Source organism: Solea senegalensis, linkage group LG20, assembly GCF_019176455.1.
Source record: "Solea senegalensis isolate Sse05_10M linkage group LG20, IFAPA_SoseM_1, whole genome shotgun sequence".
NCBI classification, from domain to species: domain Eukaryota; kingdom Metazoa; phylum Chordata; class Actinopteri; order Pleuronectiformes; family Soleidae; genus Solea; species Solea senegalensis.
In genome coordinates, this window is record NC_058039.1 from 8,377,699 (window position 1) to 8,397,822 (window position 20,124).

The 20,124-nt window shown below is 41.1% G+C and overlaps 3 protein-coding genes across 4 annotated transcripts; 1 reads left to right on the forward strand and 2 right to left on the reverse strand.

The window, feature by feature from the left end:
* Positions 1-1,470: 1,470 nt before the first annotated feature.
* On the reverse strand, positions 1,471-8,186 carry snrnp40 (small nuclear ribonucleoprotein 40 (U5)). The gene is made up of 10 exons (XM_044053089.1): positions 7,956-8,186; positions 6,710-6,839; positions 6,522-6,615; positions 6,219-6,384; positions 5,983-6,105; positions 4,319-4,439; positions 4,132-4,214; positions 3,128-3,189; positions 2,019-2,122; positions 1,471-1,746 (listed from the first exon to the last, which is right to left on the reverse strand). Exons 1-10 carry the CDS (start codon positions 8,064-8,066, stop codon positions 1,697-1,699), a joined length of 1,044 nt encoding a protein of 347 aa, XP_043909024.1. The 5' UTR covers positions 8,067-8,186; the 3' UTR covers positions 1,471-1,696.
* Positions 8,187-8,239: 53 nt separating this feature from the next.
* zcchc17 (zinc finger, CCHC domain containing 17) lies at positions 8,240-11,713 on the forward strand. Of its 2 annotated transcripts, none has more exons than XM_044053090.1 (7): positions 8,240-8,320; positions 9,367-9,528; positions 10,211-10,311; positions 10,396-10,487; positions 10,567-10,667; positions 10,749-10,897; positions 11,129-11,713. In XM_044053090.1, the coding sequence occupies exons 2-7, from the start codon at positions 9,390-9,392 to the stop codon at positions 11,294-11,296; spliced, it is 750 nt and encodes a 249-aa protein (XP_043909025.1). In that variant the 5' UTR covers positions 8,240-8,320; positions 9,367-9,389; the 3' UTR covers positions 11,297-11,713. The 2 variants fall into 2 exon arrangements, with proteins under 2 accessions (XP_043909025.1, XP_043909026.1); XM_044053091.1 differs by lacking the exon at positions 8,240-8,320 and adding an exon at positions 8,436-8,517.
* A 2,107-nt stretch (positions 11,714-13,820) lies between these two features.
* fabp3 (fatty acid binding protein 3, muscle and heart) lies at positions 13,821-19,295 on the reverse strand. The gene is made up of 4 exons (XM_044053418.1): positions 19,121-19,295; positions 15,747-15,919; positions 14,312-14,413; positions 13,821-14,223 (listed from the first exon to the last, which is right to left on the reverse strand). The coding sequence occupies exons 1-4, from the start codon at positions 19,191-19,193 to the stop codon at positions 14,170-14,172; spliced, it is 402 nt and encodes a 133-aa protein (XP_043909353.1). The 5' UTR covers positions 19,194-19,295; the 3' UTR covers positions 13,821-14,169.
* Positions 19,296-20,124: the final 829 nt, after the last annotated feature.

The following is a 20,124-nucleotide window of genomic DNA, read 5'->3' on the forward strand; positions in this document are numbered from 1 at the left end:
CTCAGCCTGCGGTTATTCACAGCGGAAAACACACTATTAACAGCCATGTTTAATCAATCTCAGCTCGTCACCACGGGCTGTGTGGTTTAATGCTGCATGCTCACTGATCACAGGGCAGATTTTAGCACCGCAGAGGTGGTTATCACAGGGCCACGACAATCAATAAGGCAGAAAATCATTTCATGCTATAACCAGACAACAAATATTTAATATTAGAATTGAATGATTTTTGAATAGATAATGATTGTTCCTTAATGAATGGCCCAGTGAGTAGTGAGGGTTAACTGGCAACACTAAACAACAAAATAATATGGTTTTCACAGGACAAGCCTTGAAGGGCCTTGCTTTATGGAGGCAGCCATCTTGCGCCAACATTTTTCTACAGCTGCAGGACAAACAAATCAGCCAGAGCATTTTTTTACATGCACAAGTTTTTAAGTAGGGCGCCATCTTTGAATCAGTTTAAACTTTTTAAACAGTTTGAACTCTCTTCCATCAGTTCAAAAGTGAACTTCTCCATCACTCTCGCTGATGCCGTCGCGTTGTTTGTTCTTTTTTGTCTCCTATCAAAGACAGAGGAGGTAGTCTTGGTGTGTGTGTGTGTATGAAGTTGTATATGTACAGTGTCTTGGGTGTATGTATGCTATGATTTTGGTGCTATGCAAATGAAATTGAATTGAATTGAATTGGGTGGAGTGGCGCAGTGGCGCAGACCGGTACCCTATGTGTGAAAAACATCCTGGTCGCATGGTCGCAAGTTCGATTCCACCCCCAGCTGACTGTACTCAATTCCATTGTAAATGACATGTAATGTAATGAATTGAGCAGTTCTGCAGCTTCCTCCCACAGTCCAAAACATGCAATATGGGGAATTAGGTAAATTGGTCACTCTAAATTGACCGTAGGAGTGGGTGTGAGAGTGAATGGTTGTTTGTCTCTGTGTGTGGCCCTGCGATGGACTGGCGAGCTGTCCAGGGTGTACCCCGCCTATCGCCCGATGTAGCTGAGATTGGCACAGCACCCCCCGCGACCCTCTGGTGGAGGATAAAGCGGTTAGATGATGATGATGGTCACTCTAAATTGACCATTGTGAAATTGACCATAGGTGTGAATGTGAGAGTAAATGGTTGTTTGTCTCTGTGTGTGCCCCTGCGATGGACTGGCGAACTCTCTAGGGTGCATCCCGCCTATCGCCCTATGTTAGCTGAAATTGGCACAGCACAGGAGGACAACACACACACACACACACACACTTTGTTGAAGTATTTTCGAGAAAAGTTTTGTGCCTGACGCTAAAAGGTCCTGGGGACCCTTAAATCAAGATCAAAATAAAAAGCCATTCATTTGCTGTGAATGCATTAAAGGTTCAATGTGTAAATCACATGTCACACACCAAACACAGGAAAACTTCAGTATGGCAAACAAATGTGACACACTTTTTTTACAGAATATTGAAGTTTATTAAAAAGAAACAAATCCAGATTTTAAAAAAACATGTCATTGTTGTTGTTGTGACTAAGTGTAATAAACTTTACACACACATCCTGAGGTTGTTTTAAGACCAACTGTAGCATATGAGACTACAGCGACTCTTAACCCACGGCCGATCACCACCTCTCGACTTCCACAGTGGGACAATTACACACACACACGCACACACACTGTACATACGTATCCAGGCTTCTACACAAAAATCCTACTGGATTTCTCCCATGTAGAGCCGTTTATCACTGGCGCCAGACAGCACTGTGTGGAAGGAAAAAACACTTTGCATTAGTTATGTTTCTGTAACCAAATTTAGAGTCTTAGAGTTACAAACTAAGATTAAATAAGACCCTGCACTTTGCCTGAACACAATCAGGCAAAGCCACATGAACATAAAGGAGATCTTCTCGCCAATGTGTCCATGAAGTTTAACAAAACAAACCTGTTCCTCCCGCCTTCACAGTTGTTTTGTCCTATTCTTCCCACGTGTTTTATGGCGTGTAATCTGAGAATAAAGTGGCTCTTTAACTCACCTACTGGCTCCTCGGGGTGGAAGACCACTTCATTGACAGAGCCAGCATGGCCCGGCAGCTTGTACAGGATCCTACGTGATGTTGTGTCCCAAATATACACAAACCTGTGAACACAGACACAGTCAAACAATTATTATTGTCTTTATTTAATTTGTGTTTAAACGTATGCGGCCGTTAGTAGCCAGTAAAAACAAAGTAAAAACAGAATTTTGTAATTACTCTTTACTATACTCTTTCAATGGCCCGTGTCACTTTCGAAAACTTCAGGAAACCTTCGATCACTCAGTCGAGAGACTTTTATTCTCCAAGGATTTATATGAACCATGGAAAACTGGACAGTGTATAAGAAGGTGGGAACCCCCAAGTCATATAATATAATTCACTTAATTTGTTCGCCACTTTGAGTAAAATTACGAGACAGGGCGATTTAGGTGTTGAAGTCATGTTTCTGAGTGAATCAAGTGGTCAAAAAGGTTCCTACATGGCTGTGTGCAGCACAGAGTGAAGGCATTTTAAGCAGCAAAGATTTCAGCTAAATGGTTGGAAAATTCCCTTTAAAGTTCAGGTGAATATTACACATATGGACAAAACTGAGTAGTCACTGTAAGTTAGTACAGTGCAGCTGTGTTAAGTATTCTTGAAATGTGTCATTTTAATTATCAAGTGTATGCAAACAATTTGCAGGTTTTAAAACTTGTTTAATTGTTTTAGTGAGCTCATAAAATATGTTATACTACGTTGTTGTTGTAGTAGTGGATGCTCATTTATCATACAATATGAATGATAAGGCCCAGGAATGTCTCATTGGTTATGTGAGACAGATGAGAGAGGAGATGAATGACAGGGAAGTGGAACCTGAGGAGTCACCTGCAGGGAACATCAGGACTTTGGCAACAAGAATGTCCCCAAACCTAATAATTAAGTATACCCTGGCCTCCAGCCAGCCTGTGTGTACACTTGTATTTGTAACCTCTTTGGGACCTTTTCTGGCATAAACACTGACCTTGCCAGGACCAGTAGACCTCATGGAGACCAAAACCTGGTCCTAATGAGGCAGAACCTCAAAAATGAATGGAAGTGTGTGTGTGTGTTGGCAGGGGTCTTCTTACCTATCAGCTGAACCTGCAGCAATCTTGCTGCCGTCAGTAGACCAGGAGCATCTCAGTAAATTCTGAACGAACAACAGGAACAGATGTTAGAAACACGACACAAGCATCCATCCACTCTACATATGAGCTACTGTTACTATAATTAGATGAAAGACGAGACTTTCTTTATTAGAAAGGAGAGCAGAGAGTGATGGGAGAGGCAAGGGAGAATGAAAGGCGATGTCCCCACAGCTGTGGTCGGCAGCACATGCAAACTCTGCCAGCAGGATGGCAGCTGTGAGTAACTTATGTACAAGCAGATTCAGTTAACAAGATACAAAACTGTAAGCTGTAAAACGCTAGTTATGCATAAATCGTTTTTAATAAAGTCAATGGTTGGGCTTTCTTTACCATGCCTTGCAAAACTCAACAGATTTGTTAAAAATGTGTGTGCATTTATGCCTTTCCATCGACTCCCCTGAGATAAACAGTAGGTGACGCCAAAGTCCATGTTGCCACAGAAGGATAACAACAAGGAGCAACTTTGATTAAACCATTAAAGAGCACAAATAGCTGTTGATACATGGTGGTGTTTTGCTGCTGCTTTAATTCATTAATGTAGGAATACTGGCTTCTTGCACCAAGTGGAGAAATGGTGCTTTTCTTAGCCGTCCACACGATTTCTAAATGTCTTCTTTTATTCCCCAAAATCATTTCCAATCACTCACCTTCTACCACTCTATCTCCACATGAGGAGTGGCCACATATAAAGACAAACAACCATCCACTCTCACACCTACGGTCCATTTGAGTGTCCAGTTTACCTAATCCCCACATTGTATGTTTTTAGACTGTGGGATAACCTAGATATGTCCAAATCAAAAATGCACATTAAAAAACATCTAGTTTTAGCGCCGTTGACTCTGCTGGATGGTAAAATTAATTTCCTCAGTCATATTTTATGCTGTTAAAAACTGCTACTTCCCACATCTTCAGTATATAAAGCAGAGCTTCTCATGATATACCTTCTCAAAGTTGTGAACGTTGCCCTGGAAGATCTTCACACATCTCTCCTTGGGTGCAAATGGTCGAACGTCCCAGATACGCACTAAACACAGCGACACACAATAAAAGAGACAAATGAAAGAGTCAGCGACAGAAAATCGAGCATCATGTCCTAAGAGAACATTGATCATACACATCATGTTCTACCTGTGTTGTCCATGGAGTTTGAGAGAAGATAGGATCCCTCAGAGCTCAGTGCAAGTCCGGTTACTGAGTCACCATGGCCGTGCATATTGTAGATCAGCTTGTTCTGCCTCAGGTCCCACACCTGCTCAACACAAACAACAGCAACTCACAGTTTTGTTTTTCGATAGGGAAATGTATTATAGGATTATGTGAGAATGAACAGAGCAAAGAGAAGATTCAAATTTATATTCAGTCAACAGAAAACCATACGTGTGGTTAAAGTCAGAGGTAAAAAGAAATGGAGAAAGTGATAACTGCACACACACACTAAAATTTGGTTACACAAAAATGCCTGCAGCAATATTTGTAAACAAAAGTAGTGAACACAATGAGCCACAAAATACCAATGTGATTTGTAAAGGTTATCAAAGATGCAAGAGTCAACAGAGTGTGACAGAAGCGGGGATTGTTTTATGGGTTTAACAAAACACTGACAAAAACCTACATACTCTATTCAACCAACTCATTAAAATGTATCTCAACTGCAGTCATTAATGACAAACACTACTTGGCAGGTTTTTAACCACCTATTTTAATTAGATACAAAGCACACTGAATGACCCCATTCATTCCCTTCAGTATATATTTGAGCTGAGCCACGGTGGTGGAAAACAGAAGATAAAAACTAAAAGATGTTAAAGAATCTTTTCTGTTGCTCTCCCAGATTTTGTCATCTGTAACCATGCATGCATGCTGCAACCAACTCTACAATCACTCATGTTAATAACTAATGGAAACTTTCTGAAGAAATTGCAGTGGGATTGCTGTCTTCTGTCTGAGGTAAAGCTTATCTTGCACTGAATGTTATCATAGAAGTTGGAAATTTGTGCAAAATGAGTAGGAAATATATCCAAAATTCTGAATAGTGCTGTCTTGGTAATTGTAAAAATGAATGAGATTATCGCAGAGGAAGACAAGACACAGCACAACCTCACATGTCGCCACCTTGTAGTCAGACTGGTGCTGGTAAAAACAACTGATGGATAAACAGGTGCAGCATGTCATGCCACAGTGTGTGACTGACTGCCTTCATCTAATGTAAAGATGACAATTTCAATTATAAAACATATTAAAACTGGGGCTGAAACAAACAATCGATTACTTAATTCATTGTGTGTGTGTGAACAGAAAAGTTTGGGAAATGGCAAAAACATTTTCTGTACCAAATGACCAATCTATTTATTGAGAAAATAATCAACAAATGAATGGATTATGTAAATGATCATTGGTTGCAACCCTAAGCAGAGAAATGTCTTTAAAGTCTTTCTAAAGAATCAAATACACTAACGATTCAAGGATCAGTTAAATTTTCACTGCGTACAGCATTATTTAAATTGTTATTGAGCATGACCAGATGACAAAGTCAAAATGTCTTTACCAACCATTGCAAGGAAAACACGTTTTACACGTTACACTTTTTAATTTGAATAAAATACAGCAATCAAAAATTAAGAACTCTGCTCAAATTAAAAATTCGATTTAGAAACTACTGTAATTGTTCAGGTTTAAAATGCAATGCAATGACATTTCACAACCGTTTTCAACCATGGCCTAATTTCTGCACATAGAGCATTCATGGTCCGGCAATATGCAGGACACTTTCTACACAAATTTCAGCTCCGTACCTTGATGTCATTGTCGATGCCTCCAGACAGAATCTGATCACTGGTGTCGTTGAAGGTGACGGCCAATACTTGATAGGTGTTCTGGAAAGTGTGGATCGCCCCCTTCTTACGAATATCCCACAGCTACCAAGGTGACAAACACAGAGAGAGCTCAACAAAGGCACGATGAGTCAATGACCATGCAACATGTACCTCAATACATCGTCAGATTCATAATTCTAAACGACAAACCTTACCTTGACTGTTCCATCATCACTGCCGGTGCAGACAAGCTGTGGCCCTCGGCGAGCGGGGTAGCAGGTGTTAACGAAGGAGGTGTGGCCCTTCAGGCGCTTCATCCTCTCGCCTGTTTCACTGTCCCACACACCTACAGTCTTGTCCGTGCTCGCTGAAAAGAGCATGCTGAAATACAAAGCAAGATATCGCTGATGGGCATATCTTACCTGAAATATTTATCAGTCGGATCAACTAAACCATTAATGTAGAAGGACTTATTTCACATGTCAAAAGAAGCTGAAAGAAGAATTGATTTTTCATACCTGCCATCTGTGTTGTAGTGCAGCTCCATCACTGCTCCACTATGGCCCTTCAGTGTGGCATAATTATCACAATCTCCATACACATTCCACATCACTGCAGCAAAGAAACAGAGTACAACAATGTATTCACAAGCGTGGCAGAATAAACCATTTTTAACAGACATGTTAAAAAAATGTTAATAACTCACATATGAGCCTGTCAAATCCTGAGGAAGCCAGTGTGGCACCATTGGGATGAAACTTGCAGCAGTAGACTTCGCCCTCATGGCCAGACATCAGCATGATTGGAGCCTGAATACTGGATGTTCGTGGTGGGCCCTAAAGCAGGAGACACAATTAATGGTTAGTCGTTTTTGGAGCACAAACTGACAAGTTCCAGCCACTCACGTACTACAGTGGTTTTCAGATGCAAACCTGGGGGAATGGCTGTGTGAGTTTGTGTGAGTGGTGTTTGAGTGAGACACATTCACAACAGCAGGAGAATCTCCAGATCCAGAAGGATGGACACTCACCCATTCCCCTGCTATGGATTCTCCACAGTTTCTCCTACTGCATTCTCAAATAAACTCACTTGGACCAAAGATTACACTACGGAGCTGCTGGCAGGTGAATCACTAGAGCAACTTCTGCTGACATACTAGTTTACAGAGCATATAGCCCCTCCATTCAATCTCAGAAGTGTAGTGCATGTTTGAAAGTAGCAAAAGTATTTTGTTGCTATGTTGTAAGACAAAGAAAACTGAATATCATTAGGAGAATTTCAAAACACCACTTTTGCGAAATGACTGCATTTTCTACAATTAGTAAAAGGCAATTTAACAATTTTACCAATATATAATTTTAAATAAGGAAAAGGATAATGACAACAATAATCATTAGTTTCTGTGTAAATGTGAAGCACGTCAAAAGTACCCTTAACTAAAATAAAACTGTATGAGTTTTTGATTCAAATTTAATACATAATACATATGCCTTTATGATATAGTTGTAAATAAATGCTCATTTTACTACCATTTGTATTATTTTACCTTAGTTGTCTCATTTTGATCTTCATCAACTGAATCAGTTTGTCGATCTGTGCCATATGACATATAATATAGTGTTTGTATGATTGTGGATAAGGTAATCTGCAAATTAAAGGCCCTAGGAGAGATTATATTATCTGATTAGGAATTAAATGCTTCGCCAGTATCAGTGTATTGGTAAATCTCAGCCCTAAATAAATCGTAGTATTTACGTCTCTGAATGCTCGTTTCCTGCTCAGCTGTAAATAACACAGTTCCGTTTATAAATTAACCTTAAGCACAATTTTAGTCAATTTATTGCACTTAACTACAGATTACAGAGGTTAACAATGACTGTGTGTTTGTTTTATTCTGTCTGCTGAGTTTCTCCCACTTCTTTTCTGCCCACAACGGGTTACTCTGTCGTTACCGTTGCCACGAGTTGCTGAGACTGAGCCGCCGCCACAAGCTCCGTCCGGGGACGTTTCACGGCGGCAGGAACCACTGCCATATCCGCTGCTCTCTTCTTCGGATCAATCATATTCGTTGCGAAAAAATAAACGGAGAAAGCGATTAATTTTCAAAGCTACAATTCAGGAAAAATAAACGGGCGCCTTTCGTGAACGGACGTCCAGCGGAGTAACACCGTCCAACACGAGAGAGGAACTACTTCCGGCGGCTATAAGGCGTATGATTGGCTGGAGCCTGATTAGACTGCGTTGATTGGTTGTTGTGGTTGTTGTCGTCCTTATTTGCGCCGGAAGTGAAACAGAATCGGCTCCGCTCACATTAAAGGTAACGATGTTTTATAGTAATGTTTCACTTTGGTATATAGTTTAATTGCGTCTTTTATAACCTGTGTTTTTTACTCAATGGAATGGTTATTATCAGTTTATGTGTGTTATTTTTCTTTAAGCTTGGAAGAAGACAGTACTTGCTGGCTACCGTTAGCCTAGCCTCACTGCTGCTGTTCCCATTGTGAAAGAACAAATGTAACGTTACTACAGTTGTATTATTCTATTCAATACCTTATACACACGTTTAATACTATCCATGTTTCATTCATTTAAATACAGCCAGTCACATATTTGTAAAATGACTCCGCAGCATCCGAGCAGGGGGGCCATTTACTGGTTCAACGTGATTTTAATTCAGTTTTAGTTACACACCCAGTAAAAAAGCATTTACAGATACAATCACAGAGGGAAAAGAAAACAAATAATTAAGAATAATCCAAACAGTTGTTCAGATTGTTCAGTTTTCTTTGCACTGTATAACAAAGAAATATTTAAAACTGGAACATTTTAGTTTGTGGACAAAACAAGACATTTGGCAACATACTTACCAGTTTTGAGAAACACAGAAAACACAAATTTGTCAGCCATCTTTTAACTGCCATAGGCGACTTGTGTTATTATGAAACCTTTATGACTAAGTAGAGAGCACCAAGTACACTCTATGAATAACAACCCATATTTAATTCCATTCTGCTCAGTGATATTCAGGTTCTAAGTTTTAATAGTGAAAACGTACCTTTTTTTCTATCCTAAGAGATGATAAACTCAGTGTTGTAATTTGAACAGAATTATTATCGATACGATTGACACAATACTTCAATGTAATCTTGGGTGAAGATAAGATAGGCATACCGTTCCTTTTACAGATAATTAAACTTTAAATGGAAGTTAGATTGTTTTGTTTTCCTTAAAACGTGATCACTTCTTTTAAGTGTCATGTGATTGATTACTTTATTGTAGATGGAAAAACATAACCATGCAACAGGAGATTTTATCCCATGTTAGGATACTACAAGTGATTGTGTTGCCTTATCGTTCCTCTAGACTGGTCTGTCTCTACTGACAACATGTCTGACAGTGATGGACAAGCACAGGAGCCTGCTGGACTGGAAGGTCTGCCTCCACTGTTCAGCATCGCCAAAGGAGAAGTGGTTTCTGTGCAAACCTATGGAGCTTTTGTCCGACTCCCAGGATACAAGAAGGAAGGTGTGTGCAGTGTGGATGTTTATGTACAGTATCTCTATATGTCTTTTCTGCTAGTATCCACAGAACTTATCTATAAAGAAGTAATCAGTCACAGAGAGAACACTTCCAAAGACAAAATGAGATAACTAATAAGTTATAAGACTAAGAAACAGAGCAGTGACAGTTGGTTTAAAAATATCACCACAATATAAATAAGTAAGCAGCACAAGATATAATGCAAACAGGAACTTGGCAGAGCTAAAGCAGTCTAATTGTAGATGATGCAGGATTCTGGTTTCCAAAGTTAGTGTCTGTGTCACTGTTTTTTTTTCGTGCAAGTATAACCAAACACCAAATTCTCATTATCGCCACTGGAGGGCAAACTGAGCAAAGTTTCATGGGTTACATTCAGCACCACCTGCTTCTTGGTATTCTGAAGTTAAAAAAAAGTTTTTAATGAAGTGAATATGGAAGAAATCTTTTTACTGACCTGCTGTGAAACCTATTTTTTGTTGGCACACCTTTCTTGTTGACACACCTTTCATTTCTTGTTTCTTTCTGATGTGGATACCAATATGTCTGCACATTTTGACCAATATATTGGTCAGGCTGTAATTTCATTGTCAGCGATAATTTATTTTAAATTCAAGAAATATTTAAATAAATGACTGAACATCTCCACTTGCATCTGTTGTTTGCTCAGGCCTTGTGCATGTGAGTGAGATGTCAGCTTCACGGGTGGAAAGTGCCTCAGAAATTGTGGATGTGGGGGAACAGGTGTGGATTAAAGTCATTGGGAGAGAGGTAACAACACACACACACAAACACACACACACTATTGTATGTAAAATAACAAGGATGACCACAACGCTGTCCTCCATTTTTCAGATTCGGGATGATAAGGTGAAGATGTCCTTCTCAATGAAAGCTGTCAATCAGGGAACAGGGCGGGACTTGGACCCCAACAATGTCATGGCAGAGCAAGTGTTGGCATTTCTTTTTATTTGTTAGTGTCTGTGCATGTACAGTTGTGTCTTATAGAAACCTGTGTGACTGTAGGCAGGATTCGAGACGACGTAGGCAGTTTAGAGACCAAACGGGCAACAGGATCACACTGGAGGCCGTGCTCAACACGACTTGTTCAAAGTGCGGCTGCAAAGGTAGGATATCACATTACACTGTCATATCTTAAAATGGGAAAATTCTGCAACCATTTGAATTCATGATTCTTTCTTTTTCAGGTCACTTTACAAAGGACTGTTTTTCTGCTCCGGGCTTGCAGTACGCTCTTTTGCCTGAAGAGGACGATGAAGGGCCACAGCAGCCACAGCAACAGACCTCCACAGCTGCACTACAGCAAGACTCAGACAAAAAGAAGAAGAAGAAGAAGGTGAATATTCAACAGCTTTATTGTAAAACAGTGTTTTTATTCCAGCTGTCTTTTTGTGTGTCTTTCTACTTTTCACTCTGAGACATACAAGAGAGATGGCTTAGTGCTGTTATAAGGAAAATGTTTTTTTTGTGTTTGAGGTATTGAAACTGCTGCCCACTTTTTCCATATCTCGCCATCATCACTATGCAAGTTCCTTTTATTACTGCACTTCTTTTTTTTATTATTCAGGAGAAGAAAATGAAGAAGAGAAAAAGGGAGAGGAAGGAGTCGGAGAGCGACAGCAGCAGCAACAGTGGGGAGTGTAAATCCAAGAGGAGGCGCCACGAGCGCTCGCACGACAGAGAGGACAAAAAGAAGAAGAAACACAAGAAACACAAATCTCACAAAAACAGCTGAGACAGCGACACACAGTACAGCAGCAGCAGCTATCTCCCAGATGCAAAAAGGGGAAGTGGTTAGAAACAGACAGTGACTGACTTACACTTGTCTTTTCTAAGTCATTCCTCCACCACAAGCTTTTTGAAATAGAAACATTCAAGCACATTTAGCCCCCCTCAAGTTAAAGATGGAAACTGAGCAAACACAAAAATTGAAAAGACAAGCCCCACTTGTCCTAATGAAACCCCAGTCTCCCTCAAGGGAGAAGGGGGATTCATTCATCATGTGAAACCTGATACTTGTGAGCAATACGGCAGCAAGTGGCCATCCCTCCTCAAATCCAGATATCCTTTTTCTAATGCTCTGGGAAATCCGTCAAGCAGAAATGAAGCAGTAAAAACAAATCTTTAAGAGGATCAGACCTTGATTATAATCCACAAGAAGCCGCACACAGAGAGAGGAAGAGGTAAAATATACAACCAGGAAACAAAGTATGACAGGAACCTCATGCAATGCCGATATCCTTAAGTTGTCTGCCGCTTATTGTGTACTTGTGTGTACATACATGCTTGTGTATTTATATTGTCTCCAGGACTTATTCACAGTACACACACACACCCCGCTTCCTGCATGTCTACTGTTAACCCCATTAAAAAGGTGTTTTACTTGGAAAGGTAAAAAAGAAAAAAGCCTTTGATGTCTTTGTTCACGGAGCTTGAACTCTTAATGTTGCTGCTGCTAACATAAGAAATGGTCAGCGTGGGCCTGGAGGTTCTCCAAGGTCAGATAACGTTCATGTTTACATGTGAAGGAAGGTGTCTCAAAGCTGGATTGAAGTATTTGCACAATATCAGACTGGGTCATGTTCAAACCAAACTTTGTTTTGAAAAAAAAAAAAAAGATAGCCATTTGTCAAGGTGTAAGGTAAGATAGTTTAATGTTAGGATTTTGACCTAGATACCATGTTTCTGCGTGTAGGACTAGTGTGATAGATTGTTTCCAGCTGCAGGTGTTTGAGTGAACTCGGTGAACTCCCCCAGTAATGACTCCTGTTTGTTGGTCAGTCTCAGTCCCCCTTGTCTCCTTTTGCACCTGGCAGACACGAGATGACTTTGTCTTCCTTAAATATAGTTAAACATCACGATCAACCTCCAAAGAGTACGTCAATGTTTGTTGTTGACCATGGAGGGTTTCGTCCCCCTCTAGAGGACGAAAGTGTGCTACCTTTCCATGTTGATGACAGAATCATTTGATCATTTCAACTTCCCATGCTTTTTCTCACTGAATTGATGTAGTTCATCTCTATGACAGTGGTCAGCAATTGCTTATCCACACAAAGAAATTATATTTTCATATCAAGTTCAGAGCTTTCATTCTGAAAAAACATGAACTGAGTCAAATAGATTCTGAATTGACAGTTAACCTAAACTAAATGTTTGGTTTGAAAAATACAAATAACCAACACTGCTGTTGTCATGGACAGCCAGCTTTGGGGAGTAAAATAACTATTATCATATGTTAGACTCAAAGAAGAAGCACTAATTCCTAAGATGATGCACAATAAATGTGTAAGTTACGTGAGTCTTCGTAACAATCTGTTCGCTTAAGGCAGCAAACGTGGGTTTTTGTTTCTGACCGAAGACGTTTTAAGGCACTTTGCCTGATGAGGATCCGATGTTTTGGCCCAATCTTCAACTGCTTACAAAAATATTGGCCCTGGGCCCCATGTACTTGCTGATCCCTGCTCGATGAGGATCCATGTGAGCACTTTCTACCCTTCACCCTGCTTCTAGTTGGCAACGAGTTCCCAAACACATGACACCGACCTACTGTGGGCAGGAACGCTCCAAATTTAGATGAAACATACACGCGCGCATTATGTACAAGCACAGGACACAACAGTACACGCATATCTAACGAAACACTTTCCTGTCACTTAGCCAGGGTCATTCACATGCACATGCAACATGGCTATAAATAACCTGAGGTCCTGTCAAACCAGCTGTGATGGAAAGTGTGCTCCCAGTTTTGGATCCACCCAGATGTACCTATGTTTTACTACTGAGCTCATGCACCATGTGAGTTTTTTCCCCTTCAGCGCTTAGACTGGAGGGTTTTTTTTTTGTTTTTTTTTACATTGCCTCAGCATTGGTTCAAGTTTTAAAATAAATGGTGAAATGATCTGATGGCCACAGATGCCAGCACAATATTTAAATGACTCGTAATTGTTACAATCAGAGACGTTAGTTCTGCAAGTGTGAAATTGAAGACAAACGCTTGTGTACATACGCAAACACCTGAGCTGAGTGAAAATGAAAAACAAATCCATACAGATTTGTTTTTCATTTTCACTCAGCTCTCAACTTTTTGTTGCCAACGTAATGATATATAGGTTCTTTAATACACTTGCAAAGGAGGTGTGAGGTGTGGGATGTTCAGCTGCAACACAGAACGTCACAAAAATTCAGCATGCAGTCTGTTTCTGTATTTTACACGGAACACACTTAGACACTTATTAACATGTGAGTAATGAGTCCCACAGTTTTGCCAGTGTGGTCACTTTTTTATTTTTCAGTTCTCAATACTTGGAACAAATCGTCAAACACTTTTACAGGCATTGTGCAGAACACATTTTCTAAAAAACAAAATAAAATAAAAACCAAAGGCCATTTGAGAGAACATAAAACAATAGAACATCGAATGGGAATCTTCGTCTGTTGTCTCTCTTGGTTAAGAGGAACACCACAGACAGTATAAAGAGATGGCGGGAGGTGATGTCACGGTCAGCAGCAGTGCTGACAGTACACAGAATGTAATGGGTTGATTCTGCAGCCACCATGCTCAGCCTGGGTGGAGGTGGTGTCGGGAGTCAGTGGAACCAGGGCTTCAGCTTACTGTGCCCTTTCATAGCGACGTGTACAAACAACATCTCCCATTGTAAGTGTCTGTGTCGGAGAAGAAGAAGAAGAGTGATGACACAACAAGCAGACACGTACGAAAAGTCAAATATGTACATTTGCGCAGAGTACTCACGAGTATGAGAGCATCTCCGTTGACTTCCCTGACCAGAGACGTCTCCTTGCTGCCCCACTTCTGTATGTGCACCATCTTACCGTCCTCCAATGTTACAAGGGACTGCAAACGACAGGAGACAAACACACAGTTGATATAACTCGGGCTGCAACCGACGATTATTTTCCAATTATTACCAAAATGATTCAGTTGTAATGATTTCGGAGCAACAACACCAGAAAATATTCACATTTAAGAAGCTTAACATCTGAAAAATAGTTTTAATTCTCTGAAAAAAGCTACTCTAAATGATTAATTAGTTATCATAAATAGTCAGTACATCTTCATGCAGTTAACTCAAGCTACAGTTGACTGTGCTATTTCACTGGGTCTTCTCCAGTTTTGTTGCATTTCTGTGGCAGCGTACTGGCCTGGTATATGCCATACACCAGTGTTTAGTCATTTTTGGGGCTTTCACGTGTATGAAGACATAATGCTGTGTTTGTGGAAAACATTTGAAGAGCAAAAAAAGGAAAAATATTGCATAGGGAAAGTTGTGTTTACGCAGGAATGAGGCCTTGACCTCTGTGTGCTGGTCATTCAGCCTCTGACCCAGTTTATGGACGGTTTTACCCGACTCAAGATGTGACTATTTTACAATCTTTCATTTTATTGTAAGGCTGTCCAGCACTTTTGTGTTCAGATGTATGCTACAGATCCGAAAGATGACACTTTATATTTAATATACTCCTTTTACCTCACTGAAGTAATAGTTTAACGGTGCTTGTGGCAGAATTTGTTACTTCTTTCAAAAATATGTATTTTTTTTTTACCCTCACCTGTGACAGATGATCTGCTCATGTTCACATTACCCACATCTCCAATTGCTCAAAAGTCATGAAATGTAAACAAACAGACCTTATTTTCCCTTTATTTATTTATTTCCCGTTTCTGTTAGTATATCTGTGTGTACAACATCTTCTGTTTTTGGTTGTTACAGCCAAACGGAGATATTTCCTGACGCAATGCCGTCTTTACAGGGAACTTTTCAAAAGCCGCAAAGACAAATTTTGTGCCTGGACGTGGTCCCATGAGAAGATACAGAACTGAATTATATTGTCATTCCGCTGTTTGATGGGATATATATATATATATATATATATATATATATATATATATATTTTCTCTTCTCATCACGCCCACCTGTGCACAACTGGTGGATACGCACAAATGCTCCCCAGGTCAGGTCTGATAGTATTGCTTGCTAAAGCCTGTTTTTTTCCCCCCCCAGGTGCAGCTAACAAATAATGTGACACTGTTTACAGAGTAATTATATCAACAACGATGAGGACAATCACCAGCGCTTAAACAAGAGAGCTTCAGGTTAAATCCCAGGTCTGGACTTGAAAGTGTCACTCAGTCTCCTGACGGAGCAACAAAAAGCTAAAGCTCTCACCTTGACTTTCCTGTCGTCGGCGGTGGTCTCGTCAAACTCCTCTCCCAGCTTGAAGGTGAGCTCTGTGTTCTTTAAGGTGCTCTGGGTCTTCACCGTCACACTGTCTCCCTCCACTGAGATAACAGTGGTGGGCTTGGTCATGGAGCCTAACTTGCGTAAAGCATAGCCCACACCTGAGGAAAAACAAAACCCATGTTAGTTAATTGCTATGGTGGTCATACATAGATTACCTTAATAACACTATCTTTATTAAGTTTATAATAAGAACCGTACATGGTCTGGCTCAACAAACCATGTATAAATACAAACTTTTGACAAATATCACAAACTCTAGTATGTAACCGATTCAATATCAGTGTCATCATGTCTTCAAACAACTAGCCTGTCCTGAACACAATTGTGAAGAAAGAAATAAGCCACAAGCCACAGTTCTCTTCATTTCAATTCACTGAAATTAAACTTTATTTTTTAATTTGTCTTTTATCTTATCCTTAGTCCACACAGCTGACAGGACAACTGCAGACTAATGCCACTTTAACACTACATGGTCCCAGGACGCCTCGCCTCAGGACGGTTTAGTTCGTTTTCCATTACTATAGTACCTCAGAATTTAATAGTACTTCCTGCATGACCGGAGAACACACTCTGTCTGACGCGGTCACTGGATACTGCGGCAGAGTTAGTGATGCGCAGGCTTTCAGCAGTGCTGTCGCTTTGTGCTAATGCACCAAACTCCTCTGTTAAATATTGAGATTTGAGACACCTCCATTATAAATGTTGGAGATTATATTGTCAGGATTTTTAAGTCTTTTTAACTGATCTACAGTTTGATTCTTATGGCGGACGTCGCGCTCATGGCTCTTCTAGCGACGGCACTCTCCGACCAATCAGTGCACGGCAGTCTGACAAAGTCACACATAGTAGCAGCTCAGCTCGCTTGGAACCAGACCAGGTACTAAAAAAAGTACGTGCCGTGCCGAGGTGAGTCGAGTGGTGCCGGGACCGTGTAGTGTAGTGGACAGAGAGCATTTTTATTCATAGCCTGCACTCACTGAAGCAATACTGTGGTATTTACGGTTTACGGATTAACTCACATCTTACTTTTTTAACTTTTGCGATATCCAATCCAGTAGTTATGACCAGTATGACTGACAGTGAGTATCAGACTGGATCATCCTGGTCTGTACATGATCCCACAGTCATCTATCCAATTGTTGTTGAGATGTATATCCAAGTGTTGATTATCTGAAGCCATAAACTATCCCTGACGCTTTTGTGGAATATTTTAATTTAAGGTTGTATACTAAACATCCCAGCGCAGATATGTTGACAAAAGAGGTAGAAATCAGTAGCAGTGACTTTGCCCTCTGGCTCCTTGTCATCTATCGCGCTCTCTAATCTCCTGTTTGTCTCCTGTCAGTTCATGTATGTGTTCTTTCAACTCAACCAGGCACTGGTGACCCGACAGCCTGTCCAGACACGCATGTGTGCAAATAATGACTGATGCTCATTTCAGTCCATGTGTGACTGACTGGCTATGATGGACTTCATTGGTTCACACAAAGAAGTTGCTGCCAGAGCAAAAAAATGAGACGATGAAAATCCACTTAATACACAAGTTACTGCATGTGTGTGGGCTGAATTTATGCATGTCCTTTCCCATACTCATACATAACACTGATTCCCAAAATGTGGTCCTTGGACGTATTGCAGGTGGGTCTAAAGTGTTTTGTTTTAAAATGCATACGTTTGGCTCCAGATACCCTGCAGTCCACTTAACCCTGGTAGTTTTGAGTCTCCAACACAGGGATGTTGGAAGAGTCGCTGCCTCAGTTTTTGTTTGAAAACTGTAAGAGCAGCAATTTAGTCCTAATTTAGACAAAAATGCAGTTACAATTTCTTCCTGATTGATAACTTTCAGTTTTCTCTTGTTGGACTCTGAACACAAATTGTACTCATTCTTTCTTCACCATTGTTTTTTGTTTGATGTTTTAAGGAGAGGAGAGAATACCCGTTTACACGTGCTTAACGTAAAAGCTAATTGGTCACATAATACAAGTTTTAAAGTGAAATTGTAGGGGGGTTAATTGCAGGTAGTTTGTCTGGCACTGGGCTGGACAATATGGCCAAAACATGATCACATTATTCTAAATGATATTGCTAATTATCACAATAAATGTCAGGTAATTACAGATTGGGTTTTGCTCCTGTGTGAAAGTTGAAGAAACCAGTTCACTGTGGTTTCAGATTTTGGTCTGCAACTATTTTAAGAAACGTATACACTGGGTTACTGGATTTATCGACCAGCTGTGATGTAGCATGGGAGGGGGCTATAAACTAAATATTTTTGCGTTTACTTCACTGTTGTGTTGTGTGATCTGGGCGTGGGCTTTGGAGGTTTTGCTGAATCTTTGGGGGCCTCAACATCTACCCCAACCCTAAAACCACATCTAAAGAAATGTGTTCTCTCGCTCTCTCAGGGCTGCGACATAAGAATGATGCGTTATTTTCTTGCAGTCCTTCGTTTGGGAGTTCTTGTGGTCATCTGACGTGGTTAATGCAGAAATGTTGGTCACAGACTAAGAGGACTTCCCAGGAGTTCTGCACTCGAGTTTCTGGTGAAATAGAAAATGTCCTGGCCAGAACAAACTGTTAATGTTCTTGCCTGGAGAAAAAAAAAACAACCCACATGTCTCTGTTCTTGTGGAGTACGTACAAGCCTTTAACGCGGAGAAAGCGCCTCTTTCATGCTGTGACAAAGAGAAACCCTTAAAACAACAACCTACCTCGCCCTTTAGTCTATTTACACACACAGATACGATGTGTATGAGTGGAAGCCTGCTGTCTCTCTGTCCTGTTGTCCCAGCAGCTCCTATGTCTTGAGACCATCATTGAGCTCCACCCATGGAGGGGTCAGACAATGAGCAGCTTTCAACAAAGGTCACCCACATTGTGCTAAAGTGTGTGTGTGTGTGTGTGTGAATACCATCTACTTGCCATTCACACATTCCCACAATGAGTGCAGAGAAAGAGAGAGAGAGAGAGACATCAGCCCCTCCCTTGTTTCCATTACTAAGGCCATGCCGGTCAACAACTTCTCCATCTATCTTTGTCCTTACCCCTCTTTCCTCCCTCATTCATTCATTCATTCATTCATTTCCTTCTCATGCTGATTCCTCTCCTCCTTGTCGATCCCCCGTGTTAACACCTGCTTAAACCACACACAGCGTTTATGTCTCTGCACCATGTGCACATGTGCTCACATGCAGCACTGGCACCATTGCATCCTCTCCTGTTACAAACACGTATGCGCGCGCGCGCACACACGATGAGCGCGCGGGGAGAGAGTGAAGCGTATTTAGAGACACACTTACCCAGTGCCGTCATGTATTCTTCAAATTTCTCGGTCGTCTTCAGGTTCCATGTGCCAACGAAAGCATCAGCCATGTCTGCAGCAGAGTGTGTGTGTGTGAGAGAGAGAAAGAGAGACAGACAGACAGAGGTGGAGAGGGAGTAGCAGGGTGAGGGAGCTACAGAATGAGAGAAGGAGGTGAGAGTCAGCCTGAGTTTAGTCAGCACCTCACATTGCACTGCGATGCTACTGGCTGGATTTTAACTGCTGTTCATGACGTCATCAGGCTGTGCAGCGAGAGAGAGAAAGGGAGGGAAGGGGAGGAGGGAGTGTGTGTGTGTGTTTAACAGGTCCTCACACAAATCGCCATCATGCAAAGAAAGTGCATTACAAGTCAACACAGTCAAGTTTATTTATTGAGCGCAACAGTTGAGTCAAAGTATGTATGTAAAGCATGCATAAGTCGAAGGGGTTAGACAAGTGAGACAAAATGAGACAGACAACAAGACAATGTGGAGATAAATTCAAACAGTAACACACACACACACACTGAGACTGCATCATGATTTAAGTCAATATTAAAGCCAGGGTGCGTAACCTTGCTGTGCTGCGCTGTACCTAACTCAACAGGCTAACAGGCGTCCTGGACCTGTGCTGTGAAACTGCTACAGATGGTCCAGAGTGCGGCGGCACGTCTGGTCTTCAATCAGCCTAAAAGGGCACATGTCACCCCTCATTGAGCTCCACTGGCTACCCATAGCCACCCGCATCTAACTCAAATCACTGATGCTGGCCTACAAAGTGCCAACATCCTGCACAAGACAATCCAGACTCTTTTCATGTGTCATTGGTGGAACGACCCGCAGAAGCTCTTCCAAGAGCATCTTCTGTCCTAGCATTTACCTTTACCCCCTCGCCTGCACGATCCCCCTCTGCACTTGGATCCATGTCTGTGCTCTCACCCTCTGTCAGTCCACTGTTCCTATCTAGTGGTGTTCTTTCCAAGACTCCTATGTAACGTATTCC

Coding starts and splice junctions, on each gene's coding strand:
- snrnp40 (XM_044053089.1), bottom strand. CDS start 8,066: ATGATTGATCCGAAGAAGAGAGCAGCGGATATGGCAGTGGTTCCTGCC. Junction 4,215..4,318: donor AAACTCCATGGACAACACAG/GTAGAACATGAT, acceptor CGCTGTGTTTAG/TGCGTATCTGGGACGTTCGA. Junction 3,190..4,131: donor ACGTTCACAACTTTGAGAAG/GTATATCATGAG, acceptor TTGTTCGTTCAG/AATTTACTGAGATGCTCCTG.
- zcchc17 (XM_044053090.1), top strand. CDS start 9,390: ATGTCTGACAGTGATGGACAAGCACAGGAGCCTGCTGGACTGGAAGGT. Junction 10,488..10,566: donor CCCAACAATGTCATGGCAGA/GCAAGTGTTGGC, acceptor GTGTGACTGTAG/GCAGGATTCGAGACGACGTA. Junction 10,668..10,748: donor TTCAAAGTGCGGCTGCAAAG/GTAGGATATCAC, acceptor TTTCTTTTTCAG/GTCACTTTACAAAGGACTGT.
- fabp3 (XM_044053418.1), bottom strand. CDS start 19,193: ATGGCTGATGCTTTCGTTGGCACATGGAACCTGAAGACGACCGAGAAA. Junction 15,920..19,120: donor AGAATACATGACGGCACTGG/GTAAGTGTGTCT, acceptor GTTTTTCCTCAG/GTGTGGGCTATGCTTTACGC. Junction 14,224..14,311: donor ACGGAGATGCTCTCATACTC/GTGAGTACTCTG, acceptor TCTCCGACACAG/ACACTTACAATGGGAGATGT.